This window comes from Petaurus breviceps, unplaced genomic scaffold (genome assembly GCF_028583685.1).
Source record: "Petaurus breviceps papuanus isolate PSGF00001 unplaced genomic scaffold, PetGlider_PUasm1.0 296, whole genome shotgun sequence".
Lineage (NCBI taxonomy): Eukaryota > Metazoa > Chordata > Mammalia > Diprotodontia > Petauridae > Petaurus > Petaurus breviceps.
In genome coordinates, this window is record NW_027186046.1 from 657,454 (window position 1) to 678,193 (window position 20,740).

General features: G+C 42.2%; 1 protein-coding gene across 1 annotated transcript; it reads right to left on the reverse strand.

The window, feature by feature from the left end:
- Positions 1–1,787: 1,787 nt before the first annotated feature.
- Positions 1,788–8,334, reverse strand: LOC138167755 (immunoglobulin superfamily member 1-like). Its single transcript, XM_069096721.1, has 9 exons — positions 8,206–8,334; positions 7,638–7,710; positions 6,879–7,154; positions 4,880–5,179; positions 4,024–4,323; positions 3,294–3,581; positions 2,820–2,930; positions 2,292–2,329; positions 1,788–1,910 (listed from the first exon to the last, which is right to left on the reverse strand). Exons 1-9 carry the CDS (start codon positions 8,332–8,334, stop codon positions 1,788–1,790), a joined length of 1,638 nt encoding a protein of 545 aa, XP_068952822.1.
- Between the last annotated feature and the right edge of the window lie 12,406 nt (positions 8,335–20,740).

Consider the following 20,740-nt stretch of genomic DNA (forward strand, 5'->3'; position numbering starts at 1 on the left):
AGAGAGAGAGAGAGAGAGAGAGACAGAGAGAGACAGAGAGAGAGACAAGGGGAGAGAGACAGAGAAAGAGACAGAGACAGAAAGGGGAGAGAGAGACAGAGAGACAGAGAGAGAGAGACAGAGAGAGAGACAGAGAGAGACAGATAGAGAGACAGAGAGAGACAGAGAGACAGAGAGAGACAGAGAGAGACAGAGAGATGGAAATTCACAGTCTCTGCTTTTATGTTCCATCAGGCATGAGGAAGTACCCAGGGTTTTTGTGTATCTTTTAAACAAAAATTATTAGAAAGATGCAAAGAATCTTTCCTTGAAGCCATAGCAAACACACACACACACACACACACACAACTGTGCACAAAGACAGTTATCTAGTTGACCAGTAGGAAAGTCTTTAAAAAGATATGAGCAGCAGAGGTTGAAAGGACCCCAGACAATTCTCACCAATCTGCCCATCTCTTCACAAGAACAGGGGCAGAGCTGAGGGCTCTTTTTAAAAATCTGTGCCCCATCATTACTCGGTCTCTCCTTGACTTCTCCATCCAAGCGACTCCTGCTTTTTTGTGAGTCCCTCATCTGTCACTTCAATTAAAGGCAGCTTCCAAAAGCAGTCCCAAGCCACCTAATCGGTGCAGACCCTCGTGATCAGAGGAGAGTATATATACAATTTCCTTCAGATATCAAACCTGTTTCCAAGGACTGTCTGGGCCTGGCCTGATAAAGCTTGCTCCCAATAACATTCTACCAAAATCTATTAAGCATTTACTCTATATGAGCCATTGTGATAGAAGCTGACAATATGAGTCGGAGTTGAACAGAAGAGGTGTGATCATGGGAATGCCCTCACAGGTTTGATGTCCTTTGTTTGGGATTTTGATTGTCTGGACCGCCAAGAGTGTGTGAGAAGACACATGTAAGAAGACGTGAAAGGTCATGAGGAAGATTAGGAAGGGGCTTTGAATGACATAGGACTTTATTTTTAATCCTAGAGCAGGTGGGGAGTGAAAGGAGTTTATAACCTAGAGAGTGAAATAATCAGACTTGCATTTTGGAAACCTCAGTCTGATGACTGAGGGGACAGTAGACTGGAGTGGGAGAGACTGGTGGCAGACAGAGCCACCAGCAGGTGACTACAATGGACCAGGTGTGAGGTGGGCCCCAGGGTGGTCACTGTGTGACTGGAGAGAAGAGGAAACATACAAGAGATGTGTGAAGGTGGAAAACACAGGACATGACATGAGACTGGATAGATGAGGTGAGTTGGAGGAAGACAGCAGAGAGGGAGTGAGCCTTGGAGGCTTCCACCTTTATTTGGTTTTCCTCCAGTCATTTTATAAGCCAGTCACACTCATGAATAATTTTTTGTCCTTGCACACAGTAGTCTCCTAACTCCATGCCTCCGTGATGGTTGTCCATCATACCTAGAATGTTATCTTCCCTCCAATCTACCTCTTAGCTTTCCTGGTGTCCTTTAAAACTCAGCTGCAATCCAGCCTAGTGAAGAAGATCTTTCCTGGTCCCCATGGCTGTTATTGACTTCTCTGACATGATCACCACCTTCTATTCTGTTTGGATCTGTACATGTCTAATCATTGTAGACTGAAGCATTTGATTTGCCCACCTCTAGACACCATTGGCTATTCTCAATAGCCATTATGTTCCCTCAGTGATGGGAACCTGGGGGAAGATGTCCTAGAGAACAGATGAAATGGGACTGAGGGAGAGAAGAGGAGATGGAGAGATGGGAGTAAAGAAGGGAGAGAATTCTTTTGGGAAAGGTACCCGAACCATTAGTTCAAGGACACAAGGGTGGGCTCTGTGGGTGTCTCCTTGGGGTTGGCTTTCCTCTTATTTAAGGGTCTTATGTTCAGCTGAGTGTAGGTCACTCCCTGTGGGCCTTCAGCCATGGAGACCTGAAGGGAAATACAAGGTTAAGAGAACAGTGAGTGACTTTGGAGCGGGAGTTCTTAATATACTGCTGTGTTGTGAATCTTTTGATAGCCTGTCTCATCAAAGCTATGACTGCCTTCTCAGAATCACTCCTTTAATTACCTAGAATGAAGTCCATAGGATTATGAAGGAAATAAAATGTATTGAAGCACAGTTATATAAATGTAAAAAACCCAACAATTTCTGGAAAACCCAGTTCTGATGTACTCTAATACAAAGGAGCAGAAAGAATAAGTAAGTGATTAAGAAGTGGTCCCATGCTGGGTGTAAAGCCTATTGGGAAAAGTTAGAGTCAAGGATAAAACAGGCTCTTCCAGGGGGACGGCAAGAGGGGGCTAACTCACCGATGGGTCCCTTGGTCTCTCCTTGGCCACTTCTGCATCTGAGGAGGGTGGAAGCTTTTATCATTCTCCCAGCTTCCAGGACCAGAAATCCCCCTCACCCTGCCCCAGGATCATGCCCCCTTCCTGCGCAGGAACTTACACAGGACTCCCCCTCTGGGGGACTCAGGGTTATTTGCAAGGAAGGTACTCCAAGGAAGACAAGGGCAACAGAGGCACCTGTGAGTGGACAGAGAGGTAGGAAGTAGGACATAGGTACAGAGTTCATGCTGGGCTTCACAAGGGACTCTGTCCAATGCAGCAGGGCCAGGGTTCCATGGGAAGGAAGGAACAGGGGACTCTGGGAAGAGGAGCTGAGGCTCATTACCTCCTTGGGCTCTCTCCTTGTAAAGACCCTAGTGAGAGAGACATGGGAAGGGAAGAAACAAGGTAAGGGAAGGTCTCAAAGGAGGAAATCGAGTACCCAATCCTTACCCATCTCTTTATTCCTTTATACACTGAGGAGTTTCACTCTGTCTTTGCCACACTCACCCCCATGGATGGATCCTTGGCAGAGGATGGCCAGCAAGAGAAGGCAGAGGAGGAGGAGGAGGAAGGAGACACAGCTGAGGGTGATGAGGACGGTGTTACTGGGTTCTGAACCTGGGGTGGGAGAGAGAGAAGAATTATTGTAAATCACTGTCCTAAATGGACCCTCATCTTGCCCCTGGTATAGCCCCCTTTTCTCCTCTCATCTGCCTCCAGAGATGCCCATCACCGGCAGCATTCCAGAGTTGGGACAAATGCTGTCAGGGTGGGCTTATCGCTTGGAATTAGGTTCAGAAATCCCAGAAACCAGGATGGAGACATGAGGGTCACAGGGAAGTATGACCCAGCTTATAATCCTGGTCTATAAAATCCTGGATATGAAGAAAGTGTTGTGACCAGAGCCAAGGCCTGGTAAGGTGAGGTGAGGGTGGGAGTGGTCGTCGGCCCCTCCAGTGGGTCCTGTGGGCTCCTGCTCACCTCTCACTATGAGCTGCAGGGGGTCACTTTGCTGTGTCCAGAGACTGCCATTGGTGCTCAGGTGGTATCTGCAGCTGTAATTTCCAGAGTGCTTGGGGGTCACATGAGGCAGGAAGAACTGGGCTCCCTCTTGAGTGGTCTCCATGCTTAGGAGGGTTTTCTCATCTCCCTCCTTGGACAGAACAAACCTAGAACCTCCTGAGGGCCCCCTGCAGAGGAGGGTCACATCAGCCCCTGGGGCCACCTCTGGGCCAGGCCAGGCTGAGAGGGAAGGCTTGGGAAGTGCATCTGGAAAGACAAACAGAGACAGGAGAATCTCAGGATCCTTTCCACAGCTGGGATGGGGGGGGAAGAGCTGGGGGTGCCCTGAAGAGCTCCCTGAGCATCGGCACCTGCTTCCATTGGCTCCTTGGTCGTTCCTGGCCCCAAACCTCCTTCCTTGGAGGGGGTGATGCTCAGCCTCAGGTGTTCTCCGGGGCTGCCTGGGAACGGGGAGGTTCTTCCTCCTTCCATCCCTGTCTCTAGAGCTTGCAGGAGCACCTGAGCTGGCCCAGGCTTCCACTTTCTCTCTTTCCTTCCATAGGCCTCAGCAGCCCTTATCCCAACCTCTACTTCAAGGTGCTCCAGAGAGCCCCTCCCACTAATGTGCCTTTTCAGACTTCCGGGGCTCCCTCTTAATCATTGCTTCCATTTTCTGTTTCATTCCCTGGGAACCTGGGCACCCTCTCACCTGTCACCCAGAGCTCCAGGACCTCGCTGGGCTCAGACACCTGGTATGGAGCCGTCCTCCTGTAGTAGACACAGCTGTAGTTACCAGCATCCTGGGCCCTCACAGAGAGGAGGGGAAAGGCAGCCGAGGTCCCAGCTGGGCTCTGGCTCTGCAAGGCCTGAGGGGTCCCCACCTTCAGCAGAGTGAATGTCACCCTCTGAGGTGATGTCTGAGGGGGCTGCCGGCACTGGAGAGTCACATGCATCCCGGGCTCCATCACCAGGCCTGGGAAGGCTGAGAGGGAAGGCTTGGGGAGAGATCCTGGGAGAGGAAGAACAGGGGGCTCGGAGTCAGGACACCTGGGTCAAGGTGTGCTCTGCCCCACAGTCCCTGTGTGATGTTGTTAAATTCACTGGCCCCGTCTGGGCCTCAGTTGTCTCCTCTGTATGAGGGTTTTGACCTAAAACCAGGGCTTAGATCATGGTCCTTGAGTGGGAAGGAAGACTCAGGCTCATTTCCAGCCTCGGTCACTTACTTTCTTGTTTTGTTACCTTGGACAAGTCTTTCCCTCTCTCTAGGACTTGCTTTGGTCATTGGTAATGGGAGGGTTTGGCCTTGATAACCTCCAAGGCCTCTTTCAGCTCTTGGTCTCTGTGACTCTCCTCCTAACCCCCAGCTCAGTCCCCACCATGACCTTTCTTCCCCAGACTCTCGATCACAAGAGAAAATCATGTCTTCTGAGACCCTTTAGTCTTGCCAGGCCCCAGGGCAGAGCTGGCTGTGTAGACACCAGGCCTTTTCTCTGTGAGGTTCCTGGCTGGGCACAGAGCAGAGGAATCACGCTCAGAGTTATTCTGGGCCCCCACGCCCTCCTCACCTGGCACCACCAGCTCCAGGGCCTCACTGGGCTCTGATCTTCTAGCAGACACTGTATGGTCCATGTAAGCACAGCTGTAGCTCCCAGTGTCCTCAGGTCTCACAGATGGGAGGAGGAAGCTAGTCCAGAGGTCTGCTGAGGTCTGCTGCTGTACAGAATCCTGGGACCCAGCCTTCCACAAAGTGAAATTCGCCTCTTTAAGTGATGACAGCTTGGGCCTTGAGCACCAGAATGTGATGTTGGCCCCTGGGGCCACCACAAGGCCAGGATGGGCCCAAAATGTGGGCTTAGGGAGACATCCTGAGGGGAAAGAGAAACACCAAATGTCAGGGTTGCATTAGCCTTTCAAGGCCCCCTTCTCTAACTCTTTAATGAATGGGAAAAAGAAATCTTTCACCCGTTCTCACTTTCTTGTGTTGAGCTTTGATCACCCCCTCTATCTCCAGGCCCGAAACTGAGTCCATGTGGAATAGAAAAGGGTTTCCAAGTCTCCTCCATCCTCCCCCCAAACCATTGCTTCAGAATTCCCTGGCATTTGTGCTGTCCCCATCTCTCTGTTGGCTCCTATGTGGGGGGTGGAATCAGCATTTGGGGGGTTCCTATCTCCAGCCACCTAGCAGAGTCAGCTTCACGGTCTGGCTTGGATGTGACCCAACATGAGGGGCTCTCTTCCTGTAGTAAATGCAGCTGTAACTCCCAGTGTCCTCGGCCCTCAGAGAAAAAATAGAGAAAACAGCTTGTGTCCCTGCAGGGCTCTGTCTCTGCAAGGGCTCCAGGCTCTTTGCCTCCAGCAGGGCAAAACTATAGTACTGAGGGCTTGCCTGTTGTGATATGTCACATGAGATGGTCGCTGTTGTCCCTGGGGATATTGTGGAGTTAACTAAAACTGAAATGGAGGGTTGGGGGAAGGCTCCTGTGAAAAGAGGAAAGAAGGAAGTTAGGGACCTGATCTCTACTAATCCCCTCAAACCTAATTGAGAAGGGGGAGGGAGGATTGAGGGGCCCTGGCCAGATCCCCTTGTACATGCCTGGAGGACTGTTCATGGCTCAATGACTTGGTTCCCTGGCCCAGCAAGACTCTGAGAGCACAGATAGATGGGAGGAGAAGGGCTGTTGGAGGGGAAGCTGCCCTCCCCACCTGTCCTCTTATCCCCTCTTTGAAGGATCACAGGTCTGCCCTTATAACCTTAACTTGTGGGCCCAAGGCAGGATCCTAATGAAACTTCACTGGCAAATTCAGACCTTTCTCTTCAACTTTTATTTGTACAGAGGTCTTTCTTACCCCAAACCCATTGTTGGAGTATTTGACAGACACCTTGATTGGGTCCAGGGCCCAACCCTCTGCCCTACACTGCCAGGTACGCGTGCCAGGTACCTGGCCTGACCACCCCCCAGTGAAGCCAGAGCTGTGTGTGACACTGGGTGGGCATGGGCTGGCAGAGGGGTCAGGGGCTCCCTCTGGGCACCTTTGGGAGGAATTAAATGTTTGTCTGGTTCTCAAGCTCTCATTCATCACCCACCAATCAGGTACCTACTGCTCAGTGACGGGGGAGCCCTGAAGGTTTAGGGAAAGAACCATCCTTTCTGTCCTCAGGGATTGCCAGAGTTGGAGCTTAAATGACTTCTTTAGATAATTCAGCCCATGAGCTTCATACCATGGAAGAGGAAACTGAGGTCAACAGATATTGGGGACATGCCCAGATTCACCCAACTGAGAACTGGGGGGGAGGTGTTTGACCCCCCTGTCACAGCCTCCCATCTCATCTCTCACAACGGGCCCCCTCCCCACCAGGGAGGGTTGTAGCCAGCATCCCGTCACCTGTCAACCCTAGGGGCAGGGGATCCCAGGGCCCAGGGAGATGGGAGTATTGAGGGGAGGCATGTAGGAAAGCCTAAGGGTATGCCCTGTTGTACATGACCCTCCAGGGAGGGCTCTGGGCTCATCTCTCAGGACCAGCCCCTCCCCACCAGGGATGGCTGCAGACCAGCACCCCCTCACCTGTCACCACCAGGGCCAGGGGCTCACTGAGCTCTGACCACAAGGGCCCCTGCCCAGAGCGGCAGCTGTAGCTTCTCCCATCTGTCAAGTAATCCACACTCCGGAGCACAAACTCTGCCTGCTGCCAGGAGGCATTTCTCTCTTCTCTGAGCTCTCCATCCTTCCAGAGCTGGAATCGGTCACTCCCCAGGTGGCCCTGGCACCTGAGGGTCACATCTGCTCCCCCGGGGACCACAGGACTGGGGATGGCCCAGAGGGTGGGCCTGGGAAGGGGGTCTGAGAAGGAAAGAGAGTCCAGATTCCTATGTACTTCTCTAACTTATGGAAGGCTTCTTCACCAGATTCTGAAGCTTCTCCCTGAGTTAGCCCATCCATCCACCACAATGTCTGATTTTCCTCCCCACTTATCCTAGAAATAGATATCTGGATTAATCCAGTACAAAGAAGGGAAAGAGAACAGTGGGATGTTGGGGCAGGACTCACCCGTCTGTGCCCGCACCGCCCAGCCCAGACACAGCCCTGTAAGAGAAGCTCAGGTTATCGATGCCTCCCCTCCAGCCTACACTGACCCATTCCCGGCTCTCCCCAAAGCTCCTGAGCCTCTAATTCTGCTTTGGCCACAATATGAAGACACTGGGCTCCTGCTCTGCCCCAAATGGTTCTGTCTCCTCCTTAGGCTCCTCCTTGTCCTTCAGAGACAGGAGCCAAGGACCTTGTCACAGTGTCCCTCCCTCCCCAGACCCGACCCTGGGAACTCACCAATGCAGATCAGGGAAATGCCTGTCGGGCCCATACTGGATCTTCTGCTCTGCCCTGGGCTACCCAGCCTCAGCTGTGCAGAGGGGAAAAGGTGGAGGAGGAGAGGCTGACCCAGGATGTGGTGGCCAACCCTGCTGCTTTACACCCCTAATGCCAGGCCCCACAATTTCCGCTCTTGTACTGATGAGTGAGAGACTTCTTCAAGGTTCTCCAAGGCTCAGCTCTGATGGGATTACCATGTCTTAAAGTTAGTTGTCAACGACCATGGACTCTGATGAGTATCTAGTACTGGGGACAGCTGAATGAGACCAGGACCAGAAATACTGAGACTTGCCTGGCAATGCTGGGGACACCCTATAGGAACCTCATCCCGAAGAGGTCAAGATTGGGCACAAAGGCCTAATGCCATGGCCTTAGAAGGCTCTGCCTCAGACCCTTGTTCAGTTCTTTATTGGGCACATGCTCCATGTTTGGTAAAACTGCTGCTGGATCAGCCTCATCTTCTGCTCTCTTGAGATGAAAAAGGTCATTACCATCACCACCACCATCATCACCATCATCTCATCACCATCGTCACCATCGTCATCATCATCCTCATCACCATCATCATCACCATCGTCATCACCATCATAATCATCACCATCATCATCATCAGCAGCAGCAGCAGCAGCATCACATCAACAATAATGGTTATCATTTATCTAACACTTTCAGGCTTGCAAAGTATTTTCCAGGTTTTTTTTCTCTTTGATCCTCAAAAGCACATGGCAGATACATTCTAGATTATCCCCATTTTGTAGGTGAAAAAACAGAGGAAGACAGAGGTTAGATTACTTGCTCCAGTTCTCACAGCTAATAAGAAAATAAAGCAGGATTTGAACTCGGGTCTTGCTGACTCCAAATCAATTGAATGCACCACGTGCTGTGCTGTGGGAATTTTTGGTGCAGTCTGGGTGCAGCTTACCCCCAGGGATTTAAGTACCTCAGTTACTGACTCTTCTGTAGGACCCCACAATGGCGGCCCCCTTCAGTCCAGGAATGGCCAGCCATGGTGTTGGCTGCTCTGACTGCTGCTGGGTTAGGCTTTGTACCTCCCCACAAAGCTGTCCCTTGATAGGCAGTCTCAGGAGGCCTTCATGGCAAGAGCTGCCAGTTCTCACCTGCTTTGCACACAATCACTCAGCATTTCCCTGGCTCAGGGTCCCTTGAGCCAGGTACCCTCCTGTGTAGACAAGAACCAGCTCATACTCAATTACTATTTATTAAACTTCTGCTATATGGCCTGCCCTGTCCCAGGTACTGTGGATGCAAAGACAAAATAAACAAATAGTACTATGCCCATGGAGCTTACACGCTATTGGTGAGGACAAAAATGCCCATATATATATATATATATATATATATATATATATATATATATTTCAATCCAAAATATTTATGCATAATGATTTTGGCATCAAAATCAGAATTCTATCTTGAATAGAAGTTCATTAATGACAGAACAGGGATTTTAGAGGGCACAAAGGAAGAGTTGAGGAGGGTGGACTGGGACTTGGAAGGAAATGGAGTTGAAAAAGATGGACCTGATAGAAAGAGTCTAGTGATCTGAAAGATAGCCTTGGACTGTGGAGCCCATGGGCAGAACCTGAGTGGAGGCTCTGGGTAGTTGCTAGTCAGCCTTTAATTTCAGGACAAAGTGAAATTGAGTAAATTTCATTCACTATATGGAAAAGGGAGTTGAGCACACATGTACGATGTCAGGTCTGAAGTACAATCAATTATCAACATTCATTAATTCTCCAGTATCTCTAGCCTCTAATGTAAGTGCTGATGATTCAAAGTAAAAAAGGTTCTCAGGGAGCTTCCAATCTTTCTAGTGAGACAGTGTGTGCACAGGTGAAAGTGCAGAATAAATACATTCAGTATCAATATAAAATAAATATATGATTGTGGTTAGATACATATTCAAGGGAGAGGGAAGGCACTAGCAGTTGGGGGATCAGTAATGACATTAGGGTGAAGATAATATGTGATCAGTGTCTGAAATGAACACCAAGGCTCTGTGAGGCAAAGGTTGGGGGTGGGGTATTATAGATATAACAGATAGTTCCAGCAATTGTATATCTCTACATTGTTATTCCTATATGTCATATATACACAGTATGTGTATACATATATACAAGTATGTATATATGCACATATGCATATATGTGCATACATGTATGTGTGTAAATGTATGCATGTATATATGTGTGTGCATATATGTATATGTGTATATATAGTGGAAATACAGCCCTCAATTTTTCATCTGATAATCTAGTGGTTTTAGTGAATGGAAAGCATCAGATGTAAACAATGTGGTAAAACAGCAACCTCCAACACTTCTGAGATCTTCAAATGTGTTTAGAGAAGTATTGTTAAGAACTTAGGCTATGATGGTGCCATTATTGCACCATGCCCAAGTTAGATCACAGAGACTGGTGTTTAATGGTGAATGTGATCCTATAGAGAGACATGGATAAACTTGAGAAAATTCAGTGCAAGGTGATCTGACAATATCCTTGCTCCATAGATCATAAATCTCCCAATAGAAGGGAGCTCAGTGGTGATCTACTCCAATTACCCATTTTCCAGACAGTGAAAGTGTTTCCCAATAAATTTAAGACATGTTAAATGTTAGAAACTGGAAGATTTCCATGTGAAGATAAGTTAGAAGAATTGTTTATATTTAGCTGGCTTAATAAAAGCCTGAGGGCATTGTTAGTTATTTTTAAATAGATGGTTATTAACATCTTATAGTTATAATAAATGTTATTATCTTATGTACTTATCAATGTACCAAACACATGGAGTTACCCTCTGCAGAGCAGTGTAGTAGAGGCATCTTATCCCCTTCTTTCCCTAAATATGCAATACATTTAGAGAAAAAAAAATATTGTTTTTTACTTCTATAAAACATTCTTTTGACGGTCTGATCAGATTGTATTAAAATAAATTAACTTTCATAGTATTCATGTTTTTATTATGCTGACATGTCCCTTACATGAGCACTAAATATTTTTTTCTACCTATTTAAATACTTAATTATTTTTTTAAATAACCCTTTGTGTAACACTCCTACTAGGAATCCATGCTCTCTTGGGAATCCAGTGTTTCCTTATTCAGAGTGTCAATTTAGTTTTGTGTAGCATAAAATACATAATAAAATGTTTGTATACACTTGTATGATCAGGAAAATCATCTTCCCTTCTCTTATTAACTTTTTCATACAGATGTCCATGTTTGTCATCCAGGGTTTTGATTCAGTTTTCTTCTTCCTAAGAACTCTGGTATTTTAGACTTTTCCCATGTATTCCTGTGTTGTTCATTTTCTAAGTCTTTTCTCTTTATTAATGGAAAATCCTGTAATGGCTGGACTTCAAAACTATCTTTTCCTCCTCCCATTCATGAGTATTCATTTTTCATTGGTATTGATAAAAGGGAATCTTCATAGTTTCATGATTTCCTCCTCTTTTAAGCTGTCCATTAATGGAAGTATGGTCAGGTGTGTAATGGCAAGCAAAGAAGTACTTAGTGCCTTGTTTCAGCTATGCAATTATTTAGCACCTTGTTTCAGTTCAAGTTTCTTTGGAGTCTTGCCCTAATTGTATCAAGTCTTTGTTGAGAAACAGAACCTGTGAATCCCACAGTGGGAGGAAGTTGCTGATGCAACAGGAAGGGGTGGAAGAGGGAGGAGCTAATGACCATATATAAGTAGAAGCCCAAGCTGGGAGAGAGTAGAACCGAGAAACAGAATGGTTGTGGAGGCCGGCACTCTGTTTGTCTGTTCTGCCTCTGTTGATTTTTGTTTGTAATACTTTGTAGAGAAACCCGGGGACCTTACTGGAAGCCCTGAAAGAGGATTTTCTTGTTGTCTGTTTATAGAAATCCTGGAGGATGGTGTTGGAGGCCCTGGGACTGCACAGATGATGTGCATTGAGTTCTGAAGCCTTGTTGGTAGGTCTGTGTTGATTTCACAGATAGATAATGAACTGACAATGGTGCCAGCAATATGAATGAATGGTATTGTGACTCTGTTAAGCTTTGTCTTCCCAGAAACAGAAACTGTGAAGGACTTGAGGTGGACTGGATACTGTGACTTTCAATAAGGAATTAGAAAAGGAATTGGATGAGGAGCTGGATGAGGAGCTGAGAGGTACCTACCTTTGAATCCAGGAGACAGTTGAGTAGATTGAGGCAGGAACTGGACCCATGGAATCTTGGAGCCAGCCTTAAGTCAAGATGAAAAGACCTCTCCTTGAGTACTTGATGCTGATGGAGAACATCATGATTTACTGTAGCCTAAGAGTGGGAGAACTTTGTATTCTGTACCTTGTACCTCTGAAGGATGATTGAGTCAAGAATGATAGGAAACTAATCTCCAATGAAGAAGAAAGAAGACTTTTTGACTAAGAGATTAAGACAATATGACCTATGGGTGGAGAATTTTGACCTTTGTACTTTGTGTCCCTTAAGGAGCCTTGGTCCTTAAGAATGATTGAGTTAAGAACTTATTGAATGATATCTTTTGTTTAAAACTATGTGTCCACTTTGGTGAAAATTATGTGGGTACTGTAGTGATAAGTTGTTATGTTATAACATTGTGAATGCTGTACTTTGGTTTCTGTGAATGTTTTGCTTTAATTTACTATTCAATAAATAGAGAGTTCACTGTGCTATGTGATCAGAACCTTAGAACTGTCCACGCAGCAGTCCCCTGGAAAGCTGCTCATGTTTGCCTTTACAAGGTGTTATGAGTACTTCATGCCTGAATTAGGCAAAGTGTGATAAGTGATAAGACAAGAAGGTAAAGATTCAAGAATAGAGGATAGTGAAAAATGAGGTGGTTCACTAATGTTCGAGAAAAATAATATTACCAACAAAAGACTGCTTGGTGGCCTGGAAAACATCTAAATGGTGGATGGAATAGAAGTCATGAGTATGACAAACAGCAAGGTTAAAATCTGTAAGTTAAGGGGAAGACGAAATGATAAAAGATAATGATGAGACAAAGGAATTTGCAAGTTAGTCAACATGGAAGTGGAGCAATTGAGGGTGAAAACCTGTATGACCATCTCTGTGTGTATCTGAGGTGGTGTAGTGGAATAAGCCATGCAAACTGAATGAATTAAAGTACTGTTTGAAAGTGAATGTTTGAAAGAGTATTAAACTATATGGTGAATTCACACTTGAGAAGGGGCAACATTGGGGAAGATATAGTATGCACAGGACTAAACTCCTTAAGGAAGGGTAGTTTTGGTAATTAGTAGATAAGGGCAACCACAGTTGGTATGGGTGAAAGATCTGGATATTTTGAACCTGAGAGGAGGAGAATTGTTGAGTGATCATGGTAGGGGAAATTTAGAAGTAGCAAAAGGGAGTAAGGGATATTCAAATTCCTTAAACATTATAAGAACATTTAAGGGACATGAAAAAAAATCTAATCATTGCAGAGATTGGGATGGGTTGGAAAGTATTCTAGGGATATTGCTAGTGAGCTCCCATTAGTGTGTTACCATACTATCATTTTATATCAATTAATTAGGTAGAATTATTTGACTTTCTCAAAATTGTATTAATTTATGTGGCAGTGTGGTGGCTAGGTGGTGCAGTGAATAGAGCACCAGCCCTGGAGTCTGGAGGACCTGAGTTCTAATCTGGCTTCAGACATTTAACTCTTACTAGCCATGTGACCTTGGGCAAGTCATGTAACCCCAATTGCCCTGCCCTGCCCCTTCCAAATAAAAGCAAAAAAATAGGTGGCAGCTTAAGAACAATAAGCATAAAATATACCTTTTCCAAATGACTTCGATTACCTTCATGCCAGTACAGAGTACAGTGGAAAGTAGTGTCAAGATTAGAGAGCCCATATATCAAAAAGAGCAACATAGCACCTTGTTTCTGGACATCTTTTTTCCCCTTTGAATGTCACTCATGGAGGCCCCCTTTGTACAGTGTAACTTTTCTTCTGGCATTCTTGATGCTGCCTTTCTTGAGTGTGTCTCCTTGGCTAGTACTGTTTACTGCCAACATTCATTAGGATTCCAGGGACATTAGTAAATGAAAAAAAAAATCCAAATTGGGCTGCTATGGGGTTATGTGACCAAGACAAAGTGACAGAAAAAGATTATGTAATCATGAATAAGATGGGGAAAGTTACTCCTTTTTTAGAAAAATGTATAGAAAATTAAATTTTAACATGTGGGAAAAGAAGTTGAATAAGAAGAAAGAAAAGGGATTATATTTTAATAACTTAGCTGGGAGAAAAATATGGGGAGAATTAAATAACTAGACTAGACCAATAAAGAAATAAAGGAAGTGATAAGGAAAACTCCAAAACTGGGGAAAGGATCACAAATAGTAGTGGGGTGGATGTTTAGGGTGGAAGGAATAGAGCCAATACAAAAGGGACTTCACTCAAATAGATTAAGCAGAATTAACAGCAGATATCTAGTTTTGTATTTACAATGGAAAAAGGAAAAAAAATCTTTTTTTTGGGGGGGGGAAACAAACCTTAGAGATGAATTAAAATATAAACGTAGATCTAATTTTTATTTTTATTTTTTGCTTTTTGGAGGGCAATTAGGGTTAAGTGACTTGCCCAAGGTCACATGACTAGTTAAGTGACTGAGGCTGTATTTGAACTCAGGTCCTCCTGACTCCAGGGCTTGTGCTCTATTCACTGTGCCACCTAGACACCCCCCTATATCTCATTTTTTACAAATTTTAATGAATTTATTTACTTTTAGTTTACAGCATTCAATTCCACAATCCCTTGAGTTTCCAAATTTCTCCCTCTTCCTCTCTTCCCCCTTACCCCCAGGGTAGCATGCAATCAAATATAGGATCTACAAACACCTTCACATTAAACATTAGTGAAGTTGTAAAGAAGAATTATAACCAGTGGAGTGAACAAGGAGAAAGAAGAAACAAAAGAAAAGAAAAGAGAGAGAGCAAGTAGCTTGCTTCAATCTGGATTCAGAATCTGTAGTTCTTTCTCTGGACGTGGATAGCCCTTTCCACCATGAGTCTTTTTGTATGTCTTATAGCCTTGCATTGCTGAGAGGAGCCCAGTCTGTCAAAGTTAGTCATCACACATATGATGTGTCTGTAATTGTGCACAAAGTTTTCCTTGTTCTGCTCTCCTTACTCACCATTAGTTTATATGTCTCTCCTGGTTTTTATGAAATCCGTCAGCTCCTCACTTCATTCACCCAATAGTATTCCATTACATTCATATGCCAAAACTTGTTTGCCCGTTCCCCAATGGATGGGCATCCCCTTGATTTCCAATTCTTAGCCACCACAAAAAGAGCTGCTATAAATATATTTGTACATACATGTATTTTTCCCACTTCTATGATCTCTTTGGGATAAAGTCCTAAAAGTAGTACTGCTGAGTCGAAGGGTATGTACTTATTTATAGCCCTTTGGGCATAGTGGCAGATTGCTCTGCAGAATGGTTGAATCAGTTCACAATCTCACCAACAATGCATTAGTGTACCAATTTTTCCATATTCTCTCCAGCATTTATCATTTTCCTGTTTTGGCATCTTAGCAATCTGACCATTGAAATGTGATACCTCAAAATTGTTTTGATTTGCATTTCTCTAATCAATAGTGATTTTGAGCATTTTTCAAATGCTTATAGATATCTTTAATTTCTTCCTCTGAAAAATGCCTGTTCATATCCTTTGACCATTTATCAACTGGGAAATGACTTGTATTCTTTTTTTTTTAAGCAGTTGGGGTTAAGTAACTTGCCCAAGGATACACAGGCAGTTTGTGTGTGTATGTGTGTGTGTGTGTGTGTGTGTGGGTGGGTGTGTGGGTGTGTGGGTGTGTGTGTTAAGTATCTGAGGCCTGAACCGTTCCCGGGTCCTCCTGTCTCTGGGGCCAACGCTCTTACTCGCTGCACCACTTAGCCACCCCATGACTTTTATTCTTAAAGATTTGATGCAGTGCTCTGTATATTTTCAAAGTAAGGCCTTGTCAGAGACACTGGTTTTAAAATTCTTTCCCAATTTTCCACTTCCCTCCTAATTTTAGTTACATTGGCTTTATTTTTACAGAAACTTTTCAGTGTAATGTAATCAAAATTATCCATTTTACATTTCATAATGCACTCTAGTTCTTGTTTGGTCATATAATCTCCCCTTATCCATAAATCTGACAAGTATTCCTTGCTCTCCCTGATTCCTTACAGTATCAGCCTTTATACCTAAATCATATACCTATTTAGATTTTATTTTGGTATATGGTATAAGATATTAGTCTATGCCCAATTTCAGCCATACTATTTTCCAGTTTTCCCAGCATTTTTTGTCACATAGTGAGTTCTTATCCTAAAAGTTGGGGTCTTCCGGTTAATCAAATGGTAGATTTCTATAGTCATTGACTGCTTATAGATATAAGATATAAGAATAGATTATACCTAATCTATTCCATCCATCCACTGCTCTATTCATCAGTCAATACCAAGTCCTTTTGATAACGGCTTCTTTATAATATAGATTAAAATCTAGTATAGCTAGGCCACTTTCTCTAGCATTTCTTCTCATTAATTCTCTTGATATTCTGGTCCTCTAGTTCTTCCAAATGAATTTTGATACTATTTTGCTTTTTGCTCTATAAAATAAATTTTTGGTAGATTGATTGGTATGGCAATAAATATGTAAATTAATTATGTAAAATTGTCATTTTTATTATATTAGCTCAACCTAGCCATGAGCAACTGATGTTTTTCCAATTTTTAAAAATCTGACTTTATATGTGTAAAAAAGTGTTTTGTAATTGTGTTCATATAGGTTCTGGGTTTGATTTAGCAGGTAGATTCCCAAGTATTTTATAATGTCTACAGTAACTTTAAATGGTATTTCTCTTTCTATCTCTTGCTGTTGGATTTCATTATAAATATATAAGAATGCTGAGGATTTATGTGGGTTTATTTTATGTCCTGCAATTTTGCTAAATTTATTTATTATCTCAAGTAGTTTTTTTTTACTTGATCCTCTAGGATTCTCTAAGTATAACATCATATAATCTGCAAAGAGTGATAGCTTAGTCTCTTCTTTGCCTAATTTCATTCCTTCAATTTTTTTCTTCTCTAATTGCTACAGCTAACATTTCTAGTGCCAAATTTAATAAGAGGTGTAATAGTGGACACCCTTGTTTCACCCCTGATCTTATTGGAAATGCTTCTAGCTTATCCCCATTACATATAATACTTGCTGATGACTTTAGAGAGATGGTATTTATTATTTTAAGGATGACTCTATTTATTCCCATACTTTCTAGTGTTTTTAATAGGAATGGGTGTTGTATTTTGTCAAAACCTTTTCCTGCATCTATTGAGATAATCATATGTTTTTCAGCAGTTTTGTTGCTCATATGATAGATTATGCTGATGGTTTATCTAATATTGCACCATACTTGCATTGTTGTGCCTGATTTTCCCCATCCCCCTACCTCAGGGAAGTTAGCAGACTGCCAGTGCATCTCCACCCTCTCCTGCTGGGTCTCTGCCTTTTCCCAGTCAGCTCACCTGCATAGAGGTGGGCTCCGGCTTCTGGGTCAGGCATGGGAATTTCAAGGTGTGTACTGACCAATCACTGTTTACATAATACCTAACTGTTGGCTGTGTGGGCCCCCTTTATAAGCTAAGATCAAGTTGTTGCTGCTGCTTACTTATTGCTGTACCTGGGAGGGGGTAGTAACTGCTCAGCCCGCCATGTTGTCTAATCAGCTAACATGGTGTTTTAATAAAAGGTCCTTTCTAAAATTATTACTTGGGTCTTGCTCATGTTATTCAAGGTATGGCACATTCCTGGAATAAATTCTACCTGATCAAAGTGTATTATTCTCATGATAAGTTGTTGTAGTCTTTTTGGTAATGTTTTATTAAAAAATTTTGCATCTATATTCATGAGGGAAATTGGGCTATAATTTTCTCTCTCCATTTTGTCAATTCCTGATTTAGGTATCAGTATCATATTTGTGTCATAATAAGAATTTGGTAGGACTCCTCCAATTTTCCCAAATAGTTTCTAAAGTGTTGGAGTCAATTGTTCTTTAAATGTTTGGTAGAATTCACTAGTAAAACCATCTGGCCCTGGAGACTTTTCCTAGGAAGTTCATAGATGGCTTGTCAATTCCTTTTTCTGAGATGGGGTTATTTAAGTAATTTACTTCCTCTGAAATTAATCTGGTTAACTTGATTTTCAAATTTTTAATGTGAGTATACATAGCAGTCCAAAAAATGTAAAAAGCGATAGATTGAATAAATAACAATGTTCCCAGGCTGTTGTTTACAAGAATCACATATGAAATGCACAAAAACACAGAGAAAAAATGAGGGGATGAACAAATGACTATGCATTAAATTAATCCCCCCAAAAGTAAGGTCGTCAGTCTTGCTTTCAGACAAAGCAAGAAATTAAAAAGGAACAAACAAAGATTGTACATTACACTGAAAGACAATCTTAGACAATCTGTACAGATTTCCAAATTACATCATTCAAATGCCACAGCATCTAAATTAATAAAGAAAGTACCAAATGAACTACAGGAATATCTAGTAAACCTAAAATTACTTGGGATTTCACTGTCCATCTCTCAGTCATTTATAAGTCACAAAGAAAGTCAAACCAATAGGAAAATACAGAAATGAAAAAAAAAATGCTGGAAGAACTAGAGATGAAATACTTGTGATGTCTTCTAAATGCTATTTCTAAGGAGTATGCATAGCATGGAACTTCTACCACAAAGTGAACATGTATTAAGGATTCTGAAGGATACGGAAATCCATTGAAAAATGCAGAAGTATCAAATACATCCTTTATAGAACATAATTAAAAATAATAACTGATTCAGGAGGGAAGCTAAGTTCGACAATGGGTAAACTGCTTGACTTGGAGTCAGGAAGAACCACTTTCCTTAGAAACTGATTTCTGACAATAACTAGCTATGTGGGCAAATCACTTAACCTAATTTGCTTCATCTACAAAATGAGCTGGAGAAGGAAATGGCAAACCACTCTAGTATCTTTGCATAGAAAATCCCAAGTGAGGTCACAAAGAGGAAAATACAACTGAAAAAATGTCTCAATAACAATCGGTTCAGAAACCTCAAACAAAAGACATAGACCAAGTAAAGAATTAACAATGAAACCCTAAACAATGAAGGGGTCAAAGAGCAAACCAGAGAAATAATCATTGTATGAAAGATAACAATGAAAACAATGCCAATAGCATACCTTTACATACATATGTCAACAAAATAAGAAAGAGAAAGATTAATTAACTGAATATTTATTGATATTAGGACAAAAAAGTATAAAATAACCACAAAATAGGCATAAAAATTAGAAAATAAATGGATAAAGTGGAAACAAAGAAGTTATAGAAATGATAAATAAAATTAAAAACTTTGAAAACTAAAGGCTTTAAAAAGACTAATAAAATTGATAAATTCTTAGCCAAACTGGTTAAGGGATAGAAAAAATCTAATCAATAAAAATTACTGAAACAGCAAGATAAAATCACACTGAACTAGAATAGGAAGAATCATCTGAACCTATTGTATTTATGTTAAGAAAATTGAACTCAAACAAGAGATAGAAGAATAGCCTCAAAAACATAGGCCACCCAAATTAACAGACCTGGGGTTAGTGGTGCCAGGACAAGATGTGGGGGAAAATGAACTGATAAGTATAGGGTAGGGGAAAAAATGAAAGAAAAAAAATAATACAGAGAAGAAAACAGAATGACGGCCACAAATAAGCATGGTCAATAACTGTTTGATGAGTTAGAAAAAAAATTAAAGGATGAAATGAAAGTATTAAGAACACTTTTTCTAGTTACATGTCAGTCAGATGATAATAAATACAATGGGTAACTATTTCCAAATATATTAAATACTCAGATTATCCAAAAATGAAAAAAGAGAATTTACATAAGAAAAACTGGTAGATAAAGCCAGAAATGAGATCCATACCTAAAATGCCCTGAAATCAAATTATTTACAAGGGAATTCCATAAAAACTTCCAAAAAAAGTTAAGTTCCTTTTTGCATAAATCATTTGCAGAAACAGAGAAATATGGTGTGTTATACAATTCCTACTGAGAGATAAATTGCCATTTTTATCATGAAACTTGAAAGAGCTAAGTATGACAAAGAAAACTGTTAGATCAATGACCTTAATGAATATCAGTGAATAATAGTAGATAAAATAGCAGCAAAGAATTTTCAGTCACATACTTAAAAACTTATACATGTGAGTTGAGTGGTATCCCTACAATTTCATTTTCATTCAATATTAGAAAACTATATTATCAATTATAAACTAACTCTGAAAAGTGCCTTCGAAATACTACATTATTCTATTTAAAAAAAAAACACATTAGAGGGGTGGCCAGGTGGCTCATTGAGTAAGAGCACCGACCCCAGTATCGGGATGACCTGGGTATCGAATCCAGCCTCAGATACTTAGCACCACACCCAGAAATAACTGGCCATGTAACCTTGAGCAAGTTACTTAACCCCGATTGCTTTAAAAATAAAAAGAGCAATAGAAAGTACAAGAATCAAGGAATAATTTCCTAATCATTTTAATAACTATTTATTATACTTATTATGTAATAAATAATTATATATTTACGTGTAAATATATAACATATAATAAATGATTATTATATAACAAATAATTAATAATAAATAAAAATTCTAGAGCTAGAATTCTTAGTAATGAAGAAAAACTAGAAGCCAATACAACAAGAACAGTCTCTCACTGCTCCCATATTCTAGTTCTTGCCAAGTTCCTTGGGCACTTCTTTTGTAAAATTTATAAATGTGTGCTTCTCTCATCTGACACTGGACGTCTTGGTGCAGGAATTTATCATTTTGTGCCTGGACTGATGCAGGAGGCTCCTGGTTGACCTCTGCCCCAATTTTCCCACTGCTGCAGTCCATCCAGTCCATGATCTGTCAAAATGATCATTCTAAAGTGCAAGTCTGATGATGTCATCCTCCTATTAAATAAACCCCAGTGACTGCCTATTGCTTCA